This window comes from Lontra canadensis, unplaced genomic scaffold, assembly GCF_010015895.1.
Source record: "Lontra canadensis isolate GAN:19392208 unplaced genomic scaffold, GSC_riverotter_1.0 scaffold91, whole genome shotgun sequence".
Classification (NCBI taxonomy): Eukaryota; Metazoa; Chordata; class Mammalia; order Carnivora; family Mustelidae; genus Lontra; species Lontra canadensis.
In genome coordinates, this window is record NW_022631085.1 from 4074805 (window position 1) to 4099600 (window position 24796).

At 50.0% G+C, this 24796-nt stretch overlaps 1 protein-coding gene across 1 annotated transcript in view; it reads left to right on the forward strand.

The window, feature by feature from the left end:
- Positions 1–6001, forward strand: part of PARN (poly(A)-specific ribonuclease) — a 153200-nt gene extending 147199 nt beyond the window's left edge. The window contains exon 24 of the mRNA XM_032836265.1: positions 5793–6001. Within this exon, the coding sequence (XP_032692156.1) occupies positions 5793–5845 (53 nt within the window). The 3' untranslated portion in view covers positions 5846–6001. The remainder of the gene's footprint in view (positions 1–5792) is intronic.
- The last annotated feature ends 18795 nt before the right edge of the window (positions 6002–24796 follow it).

Below are 24796 nucleotides of genomic sequence, written 5' to 3' on the forward strand. Positions count from 1 at the left end.
TCGGGGGAATTCAAGGTACGTTCTCAGCTCGTAGGTAAAGAACCAGAGTTCTATGTGCCATTCGGGCTGCACTGAAGTACCCCTAGGAGATGTTCCCCAGACAGGGTTTATTGGATGGATGTCCATAGCACGCTCGTTCTTGCTGATGAGTGAATTGTGTTTCAGTGTCCTATCACTGACCAGACTGCCCAACCTCAAAATATCGTCAGACGGTCCAGTAGCCAGAGTTCTCTCACGCCCTGTTAGCTTTGGCAGAAAAGTGCCCAAGATGCCTACGGTTCCTGGTGATTTTTTGTGTCATGTCCTAGAGAGGCTGCTACAAGTCTTTTCCTCCTTACACTGAAAACACAACACAGCAGAGCTTAAAATGTTTGCCAAGAACCAGGAGTACCATTGGAGTCTTGAGTAATCCGTTGAACTTTTCAAGCTTCCATCCTTAAGGTTACAGTATGAAAATTTAGGACCTGAGCAGCGGTCTGCAGTTGCCGACCATCCGGGCTCAGGAAGTGTAGCCAAAGAACTTTCGAAGCCCTCAATTAAAATGTGGCTGACAGCCTCCGTGTGGCCTCTGCTGTGTGGTGGGCCAGTCTGCTGCTCAGTCCTTGTTCCCCCGGCAGCCCTCCACCCCGGGAAGCTCTGCCGCCTTGGTGTGGGAAACCACCTCTTCACCAGGCCCTCTGGAGCATCTCCCAGTTAAATACGTCTGTGTAGCTCTCCCCAGGATCTTTCTCACTACAGATTTCCACTCCAGAAAATGATACAATGGCAGATTTCCAGTGTTTGAGATGCTGTTCTGGATTCACCTGAGGGCAGAAATGTCTTCCCTCACAGAATCTCTCCCTTTCAGCTCTGGACAGAAGAAAGGTAAAGAAGCCCAAACAGTCACCTTTCGCGTTGACCACTTTTTACTTTTTTTTGTCGTTTTGTTAATAAAGATAACATGCTCACTTTGAAAATCTATAAAATGCAGAAAAACAGAAGAAAATCAAACCCCGAGGTTGGCTGATAATCCATTAACAAGTGTTTTTAGTCTGCTTGTCATTTTTATACATCATGGACATCATACTTCATAATCAGTTTGGTATCCTGTTCTTTCTCCATTTAAAAAAACTCCTGGCCAGATTTTTATGATCAGCATAATATTTTATAGTAAAATTTTGTTGGCTCTTCAAGCAACATTCCTAGTATCTTTGCAGGGTCAGCTTTATTAAGATACAGTTGACTTAAAAAAAAAAGATACAGTTTACTTACAGGAGGTCGTCGCTTTTGGGTGCCCAGTTTGATGAGTTTTTGCAAATGTGTACAGCCATATGACCATCATTATGATCAAGAGAGAGAATATTTGTATCATTCCAGAAGATTCTCTCATGCCCCATCCCTCCTCCCTCCCCCTAGGTCCTGGCAACCACTGAGTGCTTCTTTCTTCATACATTTGAGAATTCGTTTTGCTATTTCAGTACCAGTTCCTTCTTACTGCTGAGTAGTGTTCTGTTTTATGGGTGTATCACTCTTTATCCATTTTGCCAGTTGGCATTTAGGTTGTTACCACTTTTTTTTTTTTTAAAGATTTTATTTATTTATTTGACAGAGAGATCACAAGTAGATGGAGAGGCAGGCAGAGAGAGAGAGAGAGAGGGAAGCAGGCTCCTTGCTGAGCAGAGAGCCCGATGCGGGACTCGATCCCAGGACCCTGAGATCATGACCTGAGCCGAAGGCAGCAGCTTAACCCACTGAGCCACTCAGGCGCCAGGTTGTTACCACTTTTTAGCAACTAAGAATCAAGCTGCTGTAAGCATTTGCTAACAGGTTTTTGTAGGAACTAAGTTTTTGTTTCTTTGGGGTAAATACCAAAGAGTGGAATTGCTGGGTCACATGGCAAGTGCATATTTCCCCTTCTAAGAAACAGGCTCAGTGTTTTTGAAGATGGCCGCACTGTGGTGCATTCTCGCCGTTGGCCGGCAAGGCTTCCGGTGGCTCTGCACCTTTACCAGTGTTGGTACCAGTGGTCCCTTTTAGTCATTCCATTGGGCCTGTAGTGGTGTCTCATAGGGCTTTGACTTGAGTTTCCCTAATGACTTAATGACGCTAAGCATCCTTTGTGTGATTATTTCCCATCCAAATCTCTTCTTTGGCGGAACGTCTTTTCGAATCTTTTGCCCATTTTTTTCATCGGGTTGTTTGTTTTCTTCTCTGTGAGTTTTGAGAGTTCTTTGTATATTCTGGATACAAGTCCTTTTGGGCTGCTTTTCTTTTCACTTTCTTTTTTTTTTTTTTTAAATAAAAGATTTTATTTATTTATTTGTCAGAGCGGAAGAGAGAGAGAGAGAGCACACAAGCAGGCAGAGAGGCAGGCAGAGGCGGAGAGAGAAGCAGGCCTCCCGCTGAGCAAGGAGCCTGATGTGGGACTTGATCCCAGGACCCCGGGATCATGACCCGAGCCAAAGGCAGCGGCCTAACCCACTGAGCCACCCAGGCGTCCCTTCTTTTCACTTTCTTAATAGTAACTTTCAAATAGTAGAAGTTTAAAATTTTACTGAAATCCAATTTATCATTTTTCAGATTATGGCTTTGCATCACATCTAAGAAATCTTTGCTTGACTCCAGATTTACAGAGATTTTCTCCTGTGTTTTCTTCTAGAAGTTTTAGATTTTACAGTGAGATGTGCAGTCCATTTTGAGGTAATTTTCACATATGGTCCAAAGTACGCATTGAGATCCATCCTGACAGGAAGGAGACGTCCTCAAATATTTGTTTAAAAAGAAAAATTGTTCCAGAATAATTCTTTTCCCTCAAGCTACCTGGAACACTGACCTACCTCCTTATCCACCAGCTTTGAGGCTGACCCTTCAGTCTACAGCACTCCCTTTCTGGAAAGTGCTAGAAAGAACACCAGCAGTGACCTCCAGCTTCCTCTGGTCTGGGTCTCCTTTAGATGGTTCTTAACATTCCGGTTCCTCTGGACACATTGTTGCTCAGCAGCTGCACATTTTAGGTAATGAAAACCAGGATCATCTTGATAGCAGGCTGTCAGCTTCCTGGAGAACAACTGTGTTCAGTGTTGGGCCACCTTACTGCTAACAGGAAGGGACCTGACATCCACAACAAACTTTCTGTGTGCCAGAGACTCGGCCGTACCACCACAGGCATGTGCAACAGGAAGTAGTACTTGGCGCCGCTGAGAGATGAGCCGGGGAACGTTGTTCAAAGCCGTACAGCCAGTCAAATGGCTGAGCCTGGCTTGCTTATCCAAAGCTTCTGCACATTCCGCTATTTCTCACCTGCTCTTCACCGAGTCCCTTCCTGTGCATCTGCTGAAGTGCTGCCACGCCCACACACCGTCCCATCCAGTGGACAGTAGGTGCTGCCATAAGTATGACAGTGCACTTGCTCTCAGCCGTTTAGCTTTTTTGTTCGTTTGAGTTCCCTCACAGCTAGTTTGAATCTGTTTCACTTCCCCACACTCAGCATTATGGCTGTTACCTTTAAAATGGCTATTGGTGGGGCATCTGGGTGGCTCAGTTGGTTGGGCATCAGCCTTTGGCTCAGGTCATGATCCCGGGGTCCTGGGATCGAGCCCCACATCTGTGCTCAGTGGGGAGTCTGCTTCTGCCTCTGCCCTAATTCCCCCTCCAGTCATGCTCTCTTTCTCTCTTCCTCTCAAATAAATAAATAAATCTTAAAAAAAAAAAAAAAGACAAAACAAAGCCTATAAAACAGCTAATTGGCTGCTGTGATGTTTCTCTGATATGTAGATTATAAAAATGCCCTTATGGGTGTCCCCCCCCCCAACCCCCAGCAATCAGGTATTGTATGAATGTGTGTGATTGAGAAGGTCAGGCCTGTGATGTCTCTTCCCGGCTCATCTGCAGGATTTACTTGCTCTGCAGAGGGGAGTGTCTGAGTGTTTCGTTCTTTAATAACCTAACTGGATCCTGGGAGTCTGTCACGTGGGAGCATCTCGTGTCCCTCTTCATTTCCCAGGAGCCATCTCAGTCTTTGCTGGGAGTGCCAACAAAGCGGTATGATGCGGGACAGAAGCCTCCCAAGTGTCCCTTCCCCAGTCTCCTCGTCCTCTCCATCTGGACTCCATCTCAGTCCATGATCACCCTTGGGAATTCTCATATTGGCTGAAATCCTGTGTTATTTTGTGTGTTCAGACCCAGTTATCTTTAGACATTCCTGCCATTGAGGTGGCCACTCTGGGCTGAGTGATTTCCTACTCTGCAGAACCTTGCACCTCCTCCAGTTTTAAAAGTTACCATTTTAGGCAGCAGCCAAGCCCTCTCCCCCTTTTGGAATCTTGGAGTGTGAGCAGCTGGGGTTAGCTTTGCCGATTTTCCCGGCCAACCCTGCTTAAGTAAAAAGTAACGCACGTCGCCACCCGTGCAGGAGTGCCTGGGCTGTCACGCTTTCCATCGTGGCCACTCTCTTCCCTGACTTAATTCCCCTGTGCTCAGCTCCGGACACGGCTGGTCCAGGCCCTGACCAGACTGTTCCGCTGCTGACACGGGGAGCGGCGTGAACGGAGCAGAAGGGCTTCCAGCTTCCGGGTGAAACTGTTTGTCAGCGAAGAGACCCGTCAACACTTAGCCGGTGTTGCTGAACTCTGAAATGGCTGCATGCTTCTTCTTGGGCCCCTTTGGGGGGGTTCTGAACCCCGCCACTGGTCAGCTTCTCTGAAAAAACCACCAGCCCCTTGGGTTTCTCTTCTGGGTGATGGTACAGAGCACCCAGCACAGAGAAACCTGGAGCCCCTAGATGCAGCAGGGCGCCGGATGCGGTGGAAGGATCCCGTTCCCCCTCAGCCTCGTGCTGGGTGTGTGACACTGGTCACCGTATCTGGCCTCTGTGAGCCTGTTCTTGCATCTGTAAAATGCAGATAGTGATACCACTATGCTGGTTTTTTTTCTTTTAATTAATTTATTAATTTGAGAGAGAGAGCGCATGCACACACAAGCGGGAGGGGCAGGGGACAGGAAGAGAGAATCTGAGGCAGACTGTGCTGAGCATGGAGCCCGATATGGGACTCGATATCATGACCCTGAGATCACAACTTGAGCAGAAACCAAGAGTTGGACGCTTAACCGACTGTACTCCTTTAGGTGCCCCAAACTGCGCTGGGCTTTTATGAGGATTAAACGAACTGAGGGACACATGGCTGGCTCAGTCAGTGGAGCATGTGACTCTTGATCTTGGGGTCATGAGTTCAAGACCCACGTTGGGCATAGTGCTTTCTTAATTAAAAAAAAAAAAAAAAGTAGGGCCGCCGGGGTGGCTCAGTTGGTTGGGCAACTGCCTTCGGCTCGGGTCGTGATCCTGGAGTCCCGGGATGGAGTACCGCATCGGGCTCCCAGCTCTATGGAGAGTCTGCTTCTCCCTCTGACCTTCTCCCCCTCTCATGCTCGCGCTCTCTCTCTTTCAAATAAATAAAATCTTTAAAAAAAAAAAAAAAGTGAAATGAGCTGGGTGCCCAGTGTGGTAGCTAGGGGACAGTACAGGATGTTTTCCCTCCCCTGCCTGAGACATAGGAGCACATCGACATTTTAACCCCCAGGAAGTAAACGGAGGCATCCAAGCAGGGAGACATGTCTCTGATCCTCCGTGGGACATTTCCGTGGGGCCCGCTAGGCACTGCCGCCCGTGGGCAGAGTCCGTCTGTGGGCGTGCTCTGCCCGGCCTGGCCCTCGGCCGTGGCACTCTGCTCCGCGCTGGTCGCTCGGTCCCCTGGGTGCCGTCCTCTCCGTGCTCTCCGTGCTCACCGCATTTTGTTTTGTCCACCTCCCGCCCCCAGGAAACATCCCCAACAGCCCAGCCAAGCTCTTCGAAGTCCCCGACACGTGGTAACCGAGGCCGGAGGGAAACACACCGCTGGGGCCGTGGCTGAGGCGAAACCAGCCAGCACATTCGGAAGCCATACTGTATTTAATTTAATAAAACGTGGTATGGGAGGGGTTGGAAACCAAGTATGCGTCCTGGAAAACAAACAAACAAACAAACCCAGTTTTTATTTTTGTGGCCGTGTCTCTTCTCTTCCCATTTAATGTAAAGTGTCTGCTGCCACTCAGCGTGGTCCTAGGCTGTCAGGAATGTTCACATTCACCCGTCGATCCTTTGTCGCTTGCGTGAAGCCCTTCCCGCCGCGAACGTTCGCGTGTTTCAGAATTCACCGGGCAGGAAACGCCGGCTGTGAACCAGGCAAAACGCCGACATTCTCGGGCGCTGTGGTCATGAGTTTGGGGTTGAAGCCCTCCCCGCTCCACGGGGCTCTCTTTGGATGCAGGGGCCTCCCTGGCCGGCGGCTCGTCATCTCCCGATGGATGGAGAGCCCACTAGCGTCTGCCGTCTTCCCCCTGCATCTGCCGGAAAATACGGAGCGCTCAAGCCACTGTTTCCAGAAGGAAACAGTCTCCCGCTGTCCACCTGTAGGGGAGCATCACCTCTGCCTTTGGCCTTCAGGCCGTATTTATTTAGAGTCCTTTTCCCCAAGATGTGAGTTTCTCATGGCGGACTGTATGAGTACGAAAAGTTCTCTGTTTTTACGTGTAGTGCTGCGCTCCCTCCCCCGCATCTCAGCCTGCTCATCCTCTGTGTGTGTGTGTGTGTGTGTGTGTGTGTGTGTGTGTGTCTGGGGGTGAAGTGGCACATGTGCGTGTGCTTGAAACCACAGAGATGTGTACCAGCCCTTCCTCTGTTGACACCGATCCCAACAGCGACAGAATTTCACGGATCTATTGTCAGTAGGTCTGCTTTATAGAGATCATTGTTAGATACTGAACATTTTTTGTATCATGGAAATAAAAAATGAAACATGTATTTCCGAAAGATGAAAATTAAAGGAATTTTCGTAGGATTCTGGGGTTTTTTTTTTTTTTCCCCTTTTCTTGTTTTTGTAAGTGAATGACGAATTTGATCTTTACATGGATATGTTTCTCTCGAAAGATCACCCCTAAAAAGCGCTGGTAAGTCACGAAGCCTGATGTTCATGAATTTTTCTTTCTTCTTCTTTTTTAAACCTCTGACCCTATACCTTCATGAATGAGTCAGCTGCCGGGGGCTGGGGTTGAGCCCCGTGGAAAATGACCGCGTAGGAGGGTCCGTATCCCCGTCATGGTGGATGGAATGGAGCCCTTTGGGATCCGTGGCGGCTTGCATATTAAGATGAGTGAGACACTCACTTTTCCCAGTTTCGAGCCTCTGAACACTTCCCCCCCCTCCCCCTGACCTAGCAGTCTGTGGCAGAGTTGCAAAGCCAAACCCTTCGGGAACGAGCTCCCACCCCTTCCTGAGCTGTCCCTGCTCGAGACTCCGTGGGGTGGTGCTCAGGGAGGTGGAGACAGACGGAGGCCAAGGGTTGCAGGGCACTGCTGGTCTGGTGCTGAGTCACTGAAACCTACGGGTAGAAACAGCTGGTGTCTGACACCCCAACACCTCGAGCAAGAGGGAAAGCACGCTGCGGGCTGTAATGAGCGTGGAAACACAGAGTCTCTGGTGGTCCACCACCTTCTGCACAATGCAGGGTCGCTGTGGGAGAGCCTCTTGCCCTCAGGGGATGAAATTCCACCTTGTCCCCCAAAGCCCAATTCTCCCTGGTCAGAAAGCATCTTAGGGGCGCCTGGGTGGCTCAGTGGGTTAAAGCCTCTGCCTTCGGCTCAGGTCTGGATCTCGGGCTCCTGGTATTGAGCCCCACATCCGGCTCTCTGCTCAGCAGGAAGCCTGCTTCCTCCCCTCTCTCTGCCTACTTGTGATCTCTGTCTGTCAGATAAATAAATAAATTCTTTAAAAAAAAAAAAGCGTCTTAGACACATACAGGCTGTACCTGTGTCTCCTGGTCCAGGGAGGGGAGAGGGAGGGGGAAGAGGGCTTTCTGGAAAAGAGGCTTCTTGGCATCCCAGCTCCAGCTGGGGCTTCTCAGACACATTACAAATGCTCTCCGAGCCTCCATGACCTCAGTCACGAAACCAGGATGGTAAACCTGCCCCACAGGAGGGTGCAAGGACCAAACGAGATCACGTGAAATGCATACACAAGCGCCCAGTAAATCACAGTTACAGTGGAAGATCACGCTCTTGATCTGAAACCCCATTTGTATCTTCCGTCACCTGGAGCTGAATACAGGCGTAGTCGCATGGGATTGGGCTTAGAATTGATTACCTGGGGGACCCCTCATCCACATCCACACCCCTATTTTCTTCGCAGCTAGATGAAATGACTGAAAACGGTTGAAGTGGGTTGGCCGTCAATCCACTCCACACACACACACACACACACACACTCACACACAGGCTTTCTGGATGCCTCTTTGGGCATAAAACCCTAGGGTAGGCTTCGGGTTTTTGCTACGGAGGCCCAGGGGCTTATGTTGAGGATGGGGCTGTGACTGCAGGTTCCTTACACACGGAGCCAAACCTGGAGGCGGCCTTGGAAGTGGGGACCTCAGTGTTTCCCTGCAAATCGTATTGTGGTCCTCTGATTCAGAGCTGGTGTGGAGACTGGGTGCTATGCTCTGTCCTTTCTTATCTTCGTATTCACCACCACCCCCAATATTTTATTGTGAAAAGTTTCAAACATGCAGAGAAGTTGTAAGGGTTGTTCAGCAAACAGCGAACACCCATTTACCAGCCCACCCCCAATTGCATAGCCCCCATTTTGCGTATTTGTACCATTACTTAACCAGCCGTCTCTCCATCTGTCAATTCAGCCTAGCTTGTGATGTATTTCTTTTTCTTTTTTTTTTGTTTAAGATTTTATTTATTTATTTGACAGACAAAGGTCACAAGTAGGCAGAGAGGCAGGCAGAGAGAGAGGAAGGGAAGCAGGCTCCCTGCCGAGCAGAGAGCCCCATGCGGGGCTCCATCCCAAGGACCCTGGGATTATGACCTGAGCCAAAGGCAAAGGCTTTAACCCACTGAACCACCCAGGTGCCCCTTGTGATGTATTTCTAAGGGAGTCGTAAACATGGGCGCCCTCCCTTACCACCTACTTCAGCGTGCATGCTGTTAGCCGGAGTTTAGTATGTATTTATCGATGGCGCTCCATGGCGATAAAATGTATAGTGAAATGCTTAAATCCTAAGTGTACCAATTAAGAAGTTGTGACAAATACAACTAAACTATCAAGATACAGAAAAACCATCACCCCCCAGAATATTCTCTTCTGCCTCTTTGCAGTCAACCCCAACCCCACTGCCACCCCCCAGGGGCAGCCATCATGCATGTTTATCATTTCATGAGTCTGACCTGTTCTAGAACTTCATGGAAATAGAATCATGAGGTGCATGCTCTCTGGTGAGGCCTCTTTCTCTCAGCACGATGTTTTTGAGACTCAGTCATGCTTGTGTGTGTCAGAAATTCTCTTTTTTTTGGTGTCCCCGTGTGCATAAACCACAGTCTGTTTATCCATTCTCCCAAGCTGGTGGACACTTGGGCTGCTCCCAGTATGGGGCTACTGTGAATAAACCTGCTGGGGACATGCTAGAAACTCCCAGGTCTCTTTCTCAAGTGGTCATATGGTTTCCACTCTCGCCAGCAACACAGGAGAGTTCCAGTAGTGGTGTCGTAGGTCTGTAGCCCTCCTGGTGGGTGTACACTGTATCGCACTGCAGTTTCCCTTTGCATTTCTGTGATGATGGATGACGATGTGCTTATTGGCCATTTGTACGTACGCTTCAGTGAATTACCTGTTCATTTCTCCTGCCTGCATTTTATTGCGTTGTGTCTCTGTTATTAAGTTGTGGTTGTTCATTATATTTTCAGACACCTTTGTCTGACAATGACTTTGCAAATGTTTAGTCCCACTGTGACCTGCCTTTTTTTCTTTTCCTTCTAGGCTTCACTGAGATACAGTTGCCATATAGCATGATGGAAGTTTAACACGTACAGTGTGTTAACCTGATACACTCATACACTGTAACAAAATAACCACCAGAGTGACAGCCAATAGGATCATCACATCACAGGATCACTTTTTTTTTTTTTTTTTTTTTTTTTTTTTGGTGTTGAGGAAACATTCAGGATCCAACCTCCCAGAAACTTGTTTATTTTCTTAGTATTTTTCACAGGGCAGAATTTTAGTTTTGTTTTGGTTTTTTTTTTTTTTTAGATTATATTTATTTGTCAGAGGGATAAGCAGACTCCCCACTGAGCAGGGACCCCCCCCTCCCCCCACATCAATGGGGGGCTCGATCCCAGAGCCCTGGGATCATGACCTGAGCCGAGAGCAGACCCTTAACCGACTGAGCCACCCAGGCATCCTGTGAATTTTAGTTTTAACAAAGTCTATTTTGTGCATTTTTCCCCTTCCTTCTTGGGACCCGTCTATAGGGATGCCGTGCCGTATTTCTCTCCTTTCTAAGAAACCCCCACGTTATCCCAGGGTATCTTTCGTGTTTCGTGTAGAAGCGTTAGAGTCCTGGGGCTCATGAGTCAGTCTGTGATCTACGTTGAGCTAATTTTTGCTTGTAAGGCGTGAGGCGGAAGTTGAAGTCCCTTTAATCCACGTGGATATCCATTACTCCAGAACCATTTGTGAAGACCTTTCCAACTGGATTGCTTTGGTGACTTGCGCAAAAATCTGTTGACCTAATAGCAAGGGTGGGTCTTAGGGTGTGTGCTTTTATTGTTCTATTTTTATTTTTTAAGATTTACTTATTTATTTTAGGGAGAGTGGGGGGAGGAGCAGAGGGGAGAGAGAATCCTCAAGCAGCCTCTCCACTGAGCCCAGCACGGGGCTCGATCCCGGGACCCCGAGATCATGACCTGAGCATATGTCAGACACTTACCTGACTGAGCCACTCAGGCTTCCCAGTGTGTGTACTCTTTTTGTGTGCTTTTGTTTTGTTTTGTTTTTTAAGATTTTATTTATTTATTTGTCATAGAAAGAGCACAAGCAGGCTGAGTGGCAGGCAGAGACAGAGAGAGAGAGAGAAGCAGGCTCCCTGCTGGACGAGGAGCCTGATGTGGGACTCGATCCCAGGACCCTGGGATCATGACCTGAGCTGAAGGCAGGGGCTTAACCAACTGAGCCACCCAGGTGTCCCCCAGTGTGTGTACTTTTAAAAGGGAGCTCTTAACTCTGGCCGAACAACAGCACAGAGAGGGGCCCATCCTTTCTGCGTGTGCCCTTCCTTTGATGTGGAGGGGAACATGCCCTGACCCTTGGTTCCTGCTGAGGCCAGGCCACTCTCTCCTGACCCGGGAAACTAGTGAGTGTTAAAAATAGTGCCATCTTTTCGGATGATTTTTTTTTTTTTTTAATCTCATGACTTAAGTTTCATGACTTCAATTGAAATCTTTTTTTCCCCCAACGATTCACGGGGTAAATCGATGCGTCTGATTTTGTCGAGGAGGGGAAATAGGATACGTGGAGGCCAGGCCATGTTTCCCCAGGGCTGTGGGCCACCCTGTCCTCCTGAGTCATCTGGTCCCTGATGAGAGCGGTTCAGTCTGTCTTCTGTTGCTTGACTCTTGGCGCCTTCGCTTTCGGCTGGACAGTGGACCTGGTCAGTGTGGCCGTGCCTGCGGAGAACATTCCCGAAAGCTGAGAGGGGTGCTTAAGATGGAAATGGTTTAGATAAGACATTTCTGTCAAAAAAGAAGGGATGGTTTAAAAGAAATAGCTCCCCCCACTTGGGGGGGTGTGCTTTAAATTGTGTTTCAGAGGACAGAAGATTGAACCTCCTCCCTGCCTGTTTCTTTTAAGTGAGAACACAGGGGAATACTAGACCAGAAAGCTTGGAGCCAGAGAACCTGGCCTGTGTGTGTGTGTGTGTGTGACTCATGCAACACAGGAGCCCCTTATTCTCAGCCTGAAGAATCTGGAAACCCAGCACTGTTCTTTGACTCAGGAAGGGCTGATTGGACCCGGCAGCTGGTCCTCCATTCGTGGAATGGGGCGCCATGCCTACAAGTCACCTTGACAAATGATTGTGGCCCCAAGAGCTTAGGCTGTGTCGTCGGCATTCAAAGGCTGTGTCTATGGGGGAAATGGAGGTTCCTTGGGGATGTTTTGGTTTTACCAACCCTAGCATTCTGCCTGGTCCAGCTGCACCTGCTCTTGGTGGGGAGTGAACTAAGGCGCCCCCTGCCTCATGGAGCCTCAGAGCCTTCGCTGTCCCCCACTTGAACATCCGCTCCCTCCCACTTAGACTTGGAAGCCTTTCCACGGGCAGCCGGGCTTGAGAAACCACACAGGGGAGGCAGCCCACTGAGGCTCAGCGTCTGCCCCGGGGGATCGCCCAGACCCAAGCTTACCCACCAGGACCAGGATGGCAGCTCAGTTTCAGTCTCCCGTGGGTCAGGCTGGACCCCTGCCAACCCCTCCCAGATAACAGGTCTTTACCCATCTGGCTGCCATCATTCACTTACATGGGAAGAACCAAGAGTCTCCTCCTTGGAAACACATAAGCCCTGCTCTCCAGAACTTTCCATTTCAAAGTCAGCTCCTCCTCGAGGATTCAGTTCTGGCTTTTTGAAAGTAAATGTTCTTCCTACCCCAATCTGGTTTTCTGTAATAGTAATGGGACATGAGTATGAGGAACATCCTTTCTTCTAAGGGCTTCGTGATGTCTGGACATGTAGGTAGGTGCCTTGTGTTCCCCTGAAGATAAAACCAAGGTCCAGGCCAGCTGGGTAACTTGCCCTGACATGGCAGAGCTGGAATTCAAACCCCAGGATGTCTGACTTAAGTGCCCATGTGCCTAGCCGAGGCTTGACCCTGCCGTATGTCCTTATGATGGGCATCACGTGGAAGGAGGATAAAGAAATGACGGCTGTACACATGCCAAGGGATGCGGGGTGGCCGTCTCATCCATGCACGGCCTGTATGCACCCAGAGTCAGGGCACTGGGGTGAGGCCAGATTATCCCCACTTTTCACCCCTCCTCCATCCATCCCCAGCTCCGGGAATAGAGACTTCTACACAGACCTGTCACCTCCTCTTCCTCAAAGCCACCGGTGATCATAAGACTGTCCGTATCTTAGACAACTTCTCAGGGGACAGCTTCCTGGAAGGGAGATTACAGTATCCGGGAGCAGAAGCATCATAAAGGCTCTGCCTACGTGTGGACAAAGCGATTTCCATTTGGGGATCCTACCAAAGGCATCCACATTCGATGCAGTGGTGTCCAAAACGCCCACCCACCTAGGGTGCCAGCCAAGCATTCCACTTACAAAGCCCTGGGGGCGCCCGGGGCGGGGGGGGGGGGGGGGGGGCCCCCCCCCCCCCCCCCCCCCGTGAGGGGGGGGGGGGCGGGGGGGGGGGGGGGGGGGGGGGGGGACACGCCCTACCCTGGTCCCCGGTCTTTGAAGCTCAGTGTTCCCGGGGGCATCTGCATCACCTGAGAACTTGTTAGAAATGCTAATTCTTGGACCTCACCCCAGTCCTACTGAGTCACAAACTCCAGGGGTGGGGCCCAGCTGTCTGGAAACAAGCCCTCTGGCTATTTCTGGTGCCTGCTCAGGTCTGGGAGCCACAGATCTTGGGAAAGCTGTGTCAACTGCAAGGGAAATGCACACACTTTATAAACCAAATCAGTGGGGGCTGGGAGCTTATCCAAGGGCAAGGTCACTTCCATCTCTTGTTTATGTCAAAAGTTATCATCTTTTAGCTGGTTTGCATCTTTCGGTGCATAATTGAACCATGTGGAAAATGTTACTCTCACGTTAAGGGTCTGGCTCTTGTGGACACTTGTTATTAGTACTTAGAGGTTTATTATGTACCAGGTGCAGTATTATTATTATTATTATCCCTTTTGTTCCCCTGGGAGGGGAAAAGGAAGGCTTCATGCACTTTAGAAACAGCCTACGGTCACACAGCTTGTCAGAGGTAGAACTAAAATTTGAACCCAGTCTGTGAGCCAGAGACTGAGCTCTCCAGGGCCCCAGGGCTTGAGAGAAGGAGTCTTTCAGATGATTGGGTTTATATTTGTTCTGGAATCTTCTGAGGCTCCGTAGTGAGTGTCTTGAGAAGTGGCTTTCCCCTGCTTCTGGTCAGCATTGTGCTTTGACTCAGCAAAACTGGTCTGGGGCACATGTCGCTCTGGCCCGGTTGACGGTCCCTAGCAGGTTAGTGGGGTGATGGTTTATGTCCCACTACCTCTTGCGGGACGGCTTCTAGAGTGTCTCAACGGCAGACAGCCCCTGACCGGTGTCTTGGTGGTAGATCACTTGAGTTCTATGATACTTCATGCAACGAGCTCTCCAATCCTATCTCCAAGGACTGGTGGGAGCCCGAGGTGCTTGGGAGGGCGGGGGCCTAAGGGGACAGGGACAGCGAGTGGAGGCACCCGGGCTTCGTCCTTCAGCATCTGACTGAGGGGTGAGCCTACAGCTTGGGACCCATGCTGGCGCTCTGGCTTCTTCCTGCCAGCTTCCGGGGAGCGGCAGTGGGCTGTGCCCGAGGCCAGAGCCCAGAAGCCAGGCTGCCCTGGAGGCATCCCGGCAGAGAGCCTCGAGAGGTGCCTGCAGTCACAGCAAAACAGAAGAGACATCAAATAGTCCCTGTTGGGGCCATGGAAGGGAAGCCGGCTGAAATGTGAGAGGAAACCAGCGAGCCCTTTCCGAGGTTCTATTTGTGGTAAGAAGCCTTGGCACGGGGCAGCCAGCCCTGCTGCAGAAAATAGACCTATGGGCCGAGAAATGGCTCAATTCTGGAAGCAAAGGCCCCTCCGCAGAGGAAGGGGGCCCGTAGTGGGGACTTGGGAAGGCTCAGCCCCTCCCCCTCCGCTTCCCTCCTGCCCCCCAGCACCAAGGACAGAAAGAGAGAAAAGCTCCCCATTGAAAAGTGAAGTCTTGGGCAGAGCTGCGACTTCACTGTCCCACATGGTTCCGGGGGGGCAATGCGGGGCCCATCCACGGAAGGTTTCAAGTCAGCGCCTGGACACCCAATGGGGCTGTCGTCTGCCCCTGGGTCTGCAGGACCAGCTCCTCCTCGCTGTGTTCATTCTGGGCTTTGCCTTCCGGTGGGGGGGGGGGGTGACAAGGCTAAGAAAATAGGGTAGAGCGTGCAGGGGGAGGGAGCGAGGCTAGAGGGAAAACACAGACCTTGGCAGGGATCAAAGGCAGGACCGCAAACCTGCAGACCCTCCTTTAAAACACCAGCCTACAGCCTCTCGGGGTTAGGATCTGATCATGAAAGAAGGAAATGAGGCAGGATGGACTCCTGAGGTCCATCCTGACCCTGGAAGCCTGCCGCCGCCGCCCCCCCCCCCCTGTTCCACGCTCATCGGCTCCTCTCTTAGGCACAGAGGCCACTGTCTTAGGAGAGTGAGGGAACGGCAGTGACCACAGTCAGGGTCGATCAGCTGCCCATCACCATGGGGAAGCCAAGCTTGAGCGCCGTCTGGGTGGTCCTCAACATCCTCCTGCCCCCCCCAGACTCCCGGCCAGCTGAGGTGGCTGTGAGCAGCCAAGTCATGCAGGGTCACGATGGAGTAGGGCTCCCTGGGCTCCCTGGAGAGGGGCACTTTACCTATTGGCCCAAGCAGTTTGGGGGGAAAAACCATAAATGAGTGTAGACCCCATGTCTCTTCAGCTAGAACAGGATCCATCAGGCAAATCAGACCTGCTTGCCCCTTCTGCCCACAGGCGATGGATGGGGTCTCCACTTTCCTCCCTTTTCTCCTCGTGCCCAGGAGCCGTGGATGCGCCTCTGGGGCTTGGTGTTAGAGTTAGTGGAGGGAGTGGAAAGGTTGCATTTCATCTGGAATTAGCAGCTTACAGGCAGCTTCTCTATCTTCAGAGGGCACAGGACAGCTGTTGGAAGGCTTAGGTGGGGACCGGACGTGGGGGTTCCCTCTCTGCCAACAGACAAAGCCCAGCCATAGTAGGGGCAGCCTGCAGGGAGCATGGCAGGATCTGTCCCGGGGAACTGCATAGCTGATGGTTAAGATCCCTGCACAGACAGTGGCTCCATCATTAAGTGTCTGCCTTTGGCTCAGGTCATGATCCCGGGGTCCTGGAATTGAGCCCCACATTGCATAGGGCTCCCTGCTCAGCAGGGAGTTTGCTTCTCCCTCTCCTTCTGCCCTTTCCCCTGCTTATGCTCTCCCTCTCTCAAATGAATACATAAGCTCTTAAAAAAAAAAAAAAAAAGAGGGGCACCTGGGAGGATCAGTGGGTTTTAAAGCCTCTGCCTTCTGCTCGGGTCATGATCCCAGTGTCCTGGGATCGAGCCCCACATCAGGCTCTGCTCCCTGGGGAGCCTGCTTCCTCCTCTCTCTCTGCCTGCCTCTCTGCCTCTCTGCCTCCTTATGATCTCTGTCTGTCAAATAAATAAATAAAATCTCTAAAAAAAAAAAAAAAAAAAAGATCCCCCATGCAAACAAAGGTGGGTAGGAGGAGTGAGCCCCCGGCCTGGTTCAGGAGTGGCAGCATGTTGAGAGGTCCTTCTGCAGCTGGTCAGGGTGGGAAGGGCACTCGGTTTTGCAAGCGTGCCAAACCTTCCTCCCCAGATTGGCAGTGTTAGACTGACCCAGAAACAGATTGCTTTTTTTTTTTCCTGGAAGCACCCCATTTCTTTGAACTGTCCTATACTTCTGGTAGGACCCACCTTTCACAGTTCCCCTCCCTCCTAGCTGGGCACAGTAGGTGGGCACACAACCCTGGCCCTGCCTGGTAGAGTGCCCCCCCCCCCCCCCGCTGAGATGGGCCAATCGCTCCCTGGGAATTGGCGTCCCTGGGAAGAGTCCCCTGCCTGTCTGGGGCCCTGTGCAGGAAGAACGTGATTGGAGTTGGCTGCAATTGTTTTCCTGTGTCCAGGGAAAACCCTTTGCAATAGTGGAGAAGGACAGCCCAGTTTGAGAGTGAATATAGACGGTGTCATGGGGATCCTAGATCCATTTGCTCCTGATGTGGGGATCCACCCCCTCCCTTCCAGTGAGGTCCATCACTGAGCCACCTTCCCTCCCCCTTCAGACACAGAGTTATGTGTCTGTCCCTTGCCACCTTGAAAGCCCTGACTGCTACGGGGAATATTTCAGTACAGGAAGGACCCCACAGTCCGTGAAAATAGCCTGCCGGTGTGCAGACTCACAGAGGACCGATGCAAAGAGTAAAACAGATGCTGCCGCTTCGCTTGAGAAAGTCAAGGCTTTTCAGCCCCTGGGGCAGCTCCCATCGACCTACAGCTCATTGATAGGCTGATGGCCAGTCCTCCTCCTCCATCCATTCAGGAAGGTTCATTAACAGGACAAGCGTTCTGGGGGAGCAAAAGAAAGGAGGAGAAAGTTCTTACCCAAGAAAAGGCGGTGGAGATGTTGAGTTGACAGAAGGCTGCTTTGTCTGGCAGGTCCTGGGGTTTGAAATGGAGTTCCCTGCTTTGGGCATGCCCTGGGTCAGCCAGAGCCTTCCCTCAGATTCTCGTGGGGGTCTGATGAGAATTTTCTCCAGAAGACATGGCCTTGTGCCTCTGAGCGTTTGAGTCTGTCTTTCCCTGAGCCAAGAGGGCATTATTGCACAGGGCCCGCAGCCTGGGGCACGGGCTCCAAACACCGACCAGACTTCTTGCTCTTTCCAACCTTCTCTATCGCTTTTTCTGAAATTGGGAACATCTCCCAAAACATCAACCAAACCCGGCCCATGGTGTTCCTTGCTGAGGGTCCCCACAGGAGAGACGGGGGACATAATGCATAAAACCAGCCATCCCTGCTTGCCACCTAGCAAAGGGACTGTGATCACACACCACTCCTGTCTTCTGTTTGACTTCACGTGGTGAAAACTGTCTAGAAGATGGGGCAAGAACTTCAGATGATTTCCCTCTGCCAATCCCTCTCTAGAAGCATTGGAAAAATGACATGTTTTGTCATGAAACAAAATAGAAGTCAAGCCCAGGCTCCACTAGTTACTTGCTTTGGGCCTTTTAAGTTCTATGTGCTTATGAACCTCAGTTTTCTGCTCTGTACAATGGGGATAATAATACTTCAGTGTTGGAAACCAGTTCAGTTGTGCGCAACGAAGGTCTGAATGCTGTGGTTTGGAACACTCATGTAAAAGACATCTGAGGACGTTGGGTGCCAGGGGCTGGGGAGAGGGTAAATGGGGACTTAGTATGCAGTGGGTACTGAGTTTCAGATTTGTAAGATGAGAAGAGTCCTGGGGATGGATGGTGGTGATGGCTGCTTGACAGTGTGAATGTATTTAATACCACTACACCAGACACTGAAAAATAGCTAAGATGAGAAATTTTATGTTATGCATATTTTAACTCAAATCAGATTTTTAAAAATTTAATTAAGAATAAGGACATAGGGGCACCTGGCTGGCTTAGTTTGTAGAGCCATTGACTCTTGATTGTGGGGTCATGGGTTCAAGCCCCACACTGGGCATGGAGCCTACTTAAAAAAGAGGAAAAGGATATATACAAAAAACAAAACAAACAAACCGACAAAAAAGACATCCAAGTCAGACAGGCAAGGCTTGTAGAATGGGTCTGTGAAATCATGGACCTGGACGCCTTCAGTCTCTCTGTGCTAGCTTCCATTCCAAAGGTCAGCTCATGGTCTAAGGTGGCTGCCAGAGCTCCAGCCATTACATTCCAGTCTGCAAGAAAGAGGAAATACATCTTGACTCACCTTTTTAGAAGCCACCCCAGAAGTCCACCGTAAAACTTCCACTTTCTCGTCTCCTGGGGGGCTCAGTTGGTTAAATGTCAGACTCCTGATCTCAGCTCAGGTCTTGATCTCAGGGTGGTGGGCTCAAGCCCTGTGTTGGGCTCCACAGTGGGTGTGGAGCCTCCTAACTAACTAAATAAATTAAAATATAAATAAAAATGGCCCCAATCATCCCTGCCTCCTGGCATTCACTTCCTTGTATGATCCTCTTCCTTTGGGTGTGAGGTAGAAATTGTAACTTCCTTCTCATCAGTAGAGTCTGGCCAAAGTGATGGGAGGTCACTTCTGAGATTAGGTTACAAAAAGATGGTGGCTTCTGCCTTGGATGCCCTCTCTTGCTCTGAGGAAATCCAGCTGCCATGTGAGCTGTCCTACTGAGAGGCCCACGTGGCAAGTAACCAATGCTTCTGGCCAACAGGTTGCAGGGTCTAGAGGCCTTCAATCCACCAGTCTCATGAGTGAGCTTGGAAGAACATCCTCCTGGTCGGACCTTTAGATGACTACAGCCCTGGTAGACGTCTTGACTGCAACTTCTTGAGCTACCTGATCTAGAAAGCCCACAGAACTGACCCACAGACACAAAATGTAGTTTTCGGTGCTAAGTTTTGGACTTATTTGTTACACAGCAAGAGCCAACTCATACAGTTCCCCAACTGTAGACATAGACACGTTCCCAGGGTTCCAGGAGTATGAAGGAAGGGGAGATGGAGTTGGAAGAATCAGTAGTCACTGCCACCTGTGCCTACCTTGCAGGACTGTAGTGAGGATGAAATGAGGTATAAGTCTACAGTCACCCAGCACCGAGGAAGTACTGAAGGAGACACAATCAGTGAGGGGCCACCATCTAGAGTCTAGAGTTGTGCTGTGTCTATTATGTGACTTTCCCTGGCTCCTCCCCTGCTCACAGTTCAGCCCCGCACCAGTTCCACCACATCCAGCCAGTAACATGACCACTCCCGCAAAACCAAAGGTCCCCAAGCCAGCTGGTGGGCTCACAAAATGCTAAGATTTCGGAGGGAAAGGGGCATAACCCAATTCCTCTTTTACAGTGTGAACCCCCCTAGAGTGGTATCCCAGCTTTCTGCTCTCCCATCTTTCTGCACTGCTACGGCTGGGGCAGAGCCCAGGATATGGAGCATTTATAGAGTTTCCGATTTAGAAAAAAAAAAAAAAAATGCACTAGGTCAACCCAATTTTGTCTCTCCAAGAGGACTGGAGGTCAGGTTTATGGGATGTGAGGTGGTTTTTGAGTGAATAAGCATCGTCCTATTTCTTCCTGGTTTTCCTCTGGGCTCTGGGGGACCTTTCCTCTTGTCTATCTAGACAGACCTAAATCCTTACAGTGCGTGTGGGTATAACTGGGAGAAAAATCTAGAGAGGCCCCCCCCCCCGGGTCTCATGGTAATGTGTGCACCTACCTAGGGCAAAAATTGAGTACTCCCCCTTCAATTATAAGCCCCAGGATGCAAGGATATTTTTTTCCACTGTGGAAGAAGGGGCACTCCCAAATTATTTCCCATAAAATGAAATCTCAATTTTTCAAAATGGGTTGACAATGACCAAGGCCTTTCAGTGAAAACAAATATGAGAGAGAGAGAGAGGGAGGGAGGGAAAAGGGACAAATCCCGAGACTAATTTTTAAAGATTTTATTTATTTATTTGACAGAGATCACAAGTAGGCAAAGAGGCAGGCAAAGGGGTGGGGGGGAAGCAGGCTCCCCGCTGAGCAGAGAGCCCGATGCGGGGCTCGATCTGAGGACCCTGAGATCATGACCTGAGCTGAAGGCAGAGGCTTAACCCACGGAGCCACCCAGGCACCCCCCGAGACCTTTTTTTCTTAATCTCCTTCAATAATAATGGAAGATAAAATATGCCAATATTCTCGCTCGTTATTTTTACTAGTGAACCAGGGTGTACAAGAACTTAATAAAATATTCACAGAAGGCTCAGCTGTATTATTAAAAATCTTCTTTACCAGTCCTTTGAATTTCATAAAAGCACTGATCTCTCTCCAGTCACTAGGAGGGGGGAGATGGGTGCGTATGTGGGGCACCATTCATATTTAATGCCGTGTTCACACGCTTTCTTAAATTTAAGAAATTGACTTAAATAGGTTTTGAGCACGAGGTTGCAAAAGCTTACCAGGTTCTTGCCTATCAAACTCAGAGGGACTCTACCAACGTGAGCGCTGTACGGCCAGAGACTTGCCGCTGCAATCTTCGTGTGCACCTAATTCGAGAAGTCCGACGTGCACCGGGGAGATTAAGCATGCAGAGGGCAAGCACTCCGAGTTTAGGAAGTTGTCACCAAAAAAATGACGCATGGGGTGTTTTAACACCCTTTCTTCTTGGAAGACAGAGCTGACTGAGCAGAAAGCACTGTGTGTGAATGAGTGCAGGGCGGGGCGTGGGGAGAGGATGGGGGTGCGTGTGCACACGCATGTGCATGGGGGGCTTTGGGTGGGAGAGGAGTGTTCAGGAGGAAATTAATGCTTTCGCTCCGATAAAGAGCAGGAGCATTGATTAAGCAGTCGCGAGCTGAAGATGTGTCTCGCTTGAGTCTTCCCGACGAGTAATTAATTGTTCTTTGGCTTAGTGACAGAGTTGCACACTGGTACTTGGGGGTTGTTTCCCTTTACACCGTGCTCCGCCACTATATTCTCTATTAGGAACTGGATATACTCAAAAGACATAGTGAGTTGGCTGCTGGCCAACGATGGGGATCTTGTGTCATCCGTCGGCAACATTTCCTTGCGTTCCTGTGACCCTGGCATCCGCACTTAGCTGGTGACAACTTCCTAGCCCTCCCCTTTTCAGACCTCAGGGGGTGGCCTTGAACCCCCAGAGCTAACTTAGCTGCATGTATGAAAGTCATTGGTCGAAGTGTGCCCCTTTCGGGACAACCCCACGCTTACCAGGATTCACTGGGGACGGTTTCCTCTCTCAGCCAGGTTTCCCTCAGCCCACGCTCTGCACCTGCCCATCTCTCAGTGTCATGGGTGGTCACGTGTTTGCAATGAAGCTGGAATATTCTTCTCTCTTATGTTTCATCCTGGGAGTCCACCTTAACTGCAAGGTAGCAGGGATCTGGGCGGATGGCTGTCTTGGGGCTGGACCGGGGATCTGGTGGGGAGAGAACGTGATGACTAACCTTGTTCATGGGCCACGTGAAGCTAGAGGGCCCGAAGCGGTTTCTAAGGGAAGCACCAGCTTGGGGACTGCAGGAGGAAGTGGGTAGCCACCGAATGTGGTTTCTAAAAGCAGCGGCACACAGCAAGGGAGTGTGGGGCACAGGGAGGCCGTGCATCCATCCAGTCCGTGGCCCAAGGAGGGAGGTTAGTGGGGGGACATTTCAGGGACTTACCAAGGCATCTTTACATTCTCCTCCTTAAACATCTGGAAGAAAACTTGGGTTTCTTTTTCTGTCTAATGTTCAGCACTCTAAGAGATGTTTGTCCCAGGAGGATGCGCTGATGTTTTACCAAAACTAGGACGTCTCACCTGAGGCTTGCTAAGTGCTAGACAGAATCATAACAGTGACACTAAAGACAGGCATTTATGCGGCTGTGCTGTGAGGCAGGGATTGTTCTAAGTGCTTTGTGCGTGTGTTTAATAGCTGACTCCTGGCTCAGAATAGGCAGATGGAAGGGTCCAGAGGCCCGGCACGGAGTAGCCAGCCTCCTCGCTGGGATCCGCCAACATTTCACTCCACCAACGTGCACTTCTTAAATGTCACAGTCCTTTAAAAAAAAAAAAAATTTTTTTTTTATTTCAGAAATGCTCCAACTTTGTAGAAATGGAATTGACATAGAACATGGTAGATGCTTGAGGTGTACCGTGTGTTGATTTGATACCCATATAGGTTGCAAAATGATGACCCCCATGGCTTCTCGACCACCTGCAGGGCGCCCCATTGCATCACATGTCACCTTTTGTTTTTTGTACTGAGAGCATTTAAGATCTACTCTCTTAGCAACTTTAAGTATGTAATACAGAGTTACTGATTATAATCGCCATGTGGTACATTGCATCCCCAGAACCTGTTCCTCTTGTAACTGGAAGCGTAACCCTTGACATCTCCCCGCTTCCCCTACCCCCAGCCCCTACTCTGTACCATTCGACTCTGTTTCTATGAGTTCATTGTCTTCAGAGGCTCCCTGTCTGACTTACTTCAGTTAGCATCCTGCCCTCCGGGTTCATCCATGTTGTTGCAAAGAGCAGGATTGCCTTTTCTCATGGCTGAATAATATTCTGTCCTGTGGACATAGACCACGTCTTCTGTAGCTGTTCACCTGTTGACAGACACTTTGGTTCCTGTCTGGGCTCCTGTGCAGAGAGCTGCAGGGAGCACATGAATGCAAACATGTCTTCAATATCTCGTTTCACTTCCCATGAGTAAATATCCAGAGATGAAATTGCTGGATCCTATGGTAACTTTATTTTTAATTCTTAGAGGAGCCCGCATATTATTTTCCATGCTACGCCCCCGCCCCCACCGACGTACATTCCCACCCACAGGGTGTAGGAGTTTCCTTTTCTCTACGTCCTTGCCACTGCTTGTTATCTCTTGTCTTCTGTGACGGGAGCCATTCTGACAGGTTTGAGGTGATATCTCATTGTGGTTTTGATCTGCATTTCTGTGACGATCAGTGATGTCGAGCATCCTTTTTTTTCCCCAAAGATTTTATTTATTTATTTGACAGACAGAGATCACAAGTAGGCAGAGAGAGAGGAGGAAGCAGGCTCCCTGCTGAGCAGAGAGCCCGATGTGGGGCTCGATCCCAGGACCCTGAGATCATGACCTGAGCCGAAGGCAGAGGCTTTAACTCACTGAGCCACCCAGGTGCCCCTGGGGTCATGTCTTAAAAATCATTGCCAAGACCAGTGTCAAGGAGCGTTTTCCCTGTGTTTTCTTCTATGGAGCTTTGTGGTTTCTGTTCTTATGGTTAAGCCTTTAATCCATTTTGAGTTCATTTTTGTGAGTGGTGTGATAGGCTCCATTTCATTCTCTTGGATGTGGATGTCTGGTTTTCTCAACACTGTTTATGGAAGAGACTTTCCTTTTCCCATTGAGTATTCCTGTCCAGTAGTCGTTGATTTTATACGGGAGGGTTTACTTCTGGGCCCTTGAGTGTGTTCCATTAATCTACATGTCTCTTTTTTTGCCAACATTATATTTTTTGATTACATATTTTGATTCCTATGACGTTGCAGTATAGTTTGAAATCAGGAAGGGTCATGCTTCCCACTTTGTTCTTCCTCAGGATTCCTTGGCTCTTAGAAGTCTGTTGTGATTCCAAACAATTTCTAAGATTATTTTTTCTATTTCTGTAAAAGATGCCATTGGGGTTGTGATAGAACCTGTTGATGGCTTTGGGTAGCGTGGACGAAATGTCAGTCCTTTATTCCTCCCAATCAAATGGAATGTGTTTCAGTCTGTCATCGGTTTAGTACTGGGGCTCCTGCCCTCACTCCTTATAACTGGGAGGAAGTCTCAGGACTTCCTGATCATGCATGGAAAGACCTTCTCATCTTGAACCCACACTGAGACCGTCTGTGCTCCGACTCTAAGTACCAGGAGCCCTCCATGGCTCCTGAGACAACTGTGGGGACCAGAGCGTACCTAGTACTGAGGGCCCTCACTCTACCCCACCCCCGTCCTCTCAGGGGCCTCTGCCAACCCAGTTCCCTCCCCAGTCTTGGTGGGGGGCTGTTCCCAACCCTCTCTTCAGCCTGTCCTTTTCTATCCCCCCGACTCCTGCTCCATCCCTGGTGTCCCTCTGCTGTCCAGGAGCAGCCTTGAGTCCCCCTTCTCGAGTCCTACCTTCCTGGGAATGCCTGGGGACTAAAATGCTCCAAGTGGCCTTGTCCCTTGACACTGTCTTTGTTCCTTGTCTTGTTCCCATTAAGCAGGGACCAAACTTTGTCTAGACCAGTGCCTGCTACAGAGTCAGAACAGTAACCTTGGGAAACTTGCCCAAGCACACCAGACCTTCGTTTCTACTTCGATACTGAGGTTCAAGGTGCTTTCACACTGTGCTTCTGTTCTCTTCCCCGGTGCAGGCTTAGATGTGGCTTCAGGAATAGCTGGATCCAAGTACTCAACGGGGGCATCGGGAGTCCTATCTGCTGGGGTTCCCGGCTGGCTCAGTCACTAGAGCTTGCAGCCCTTGATGTCAGGGTTGTGAGTTC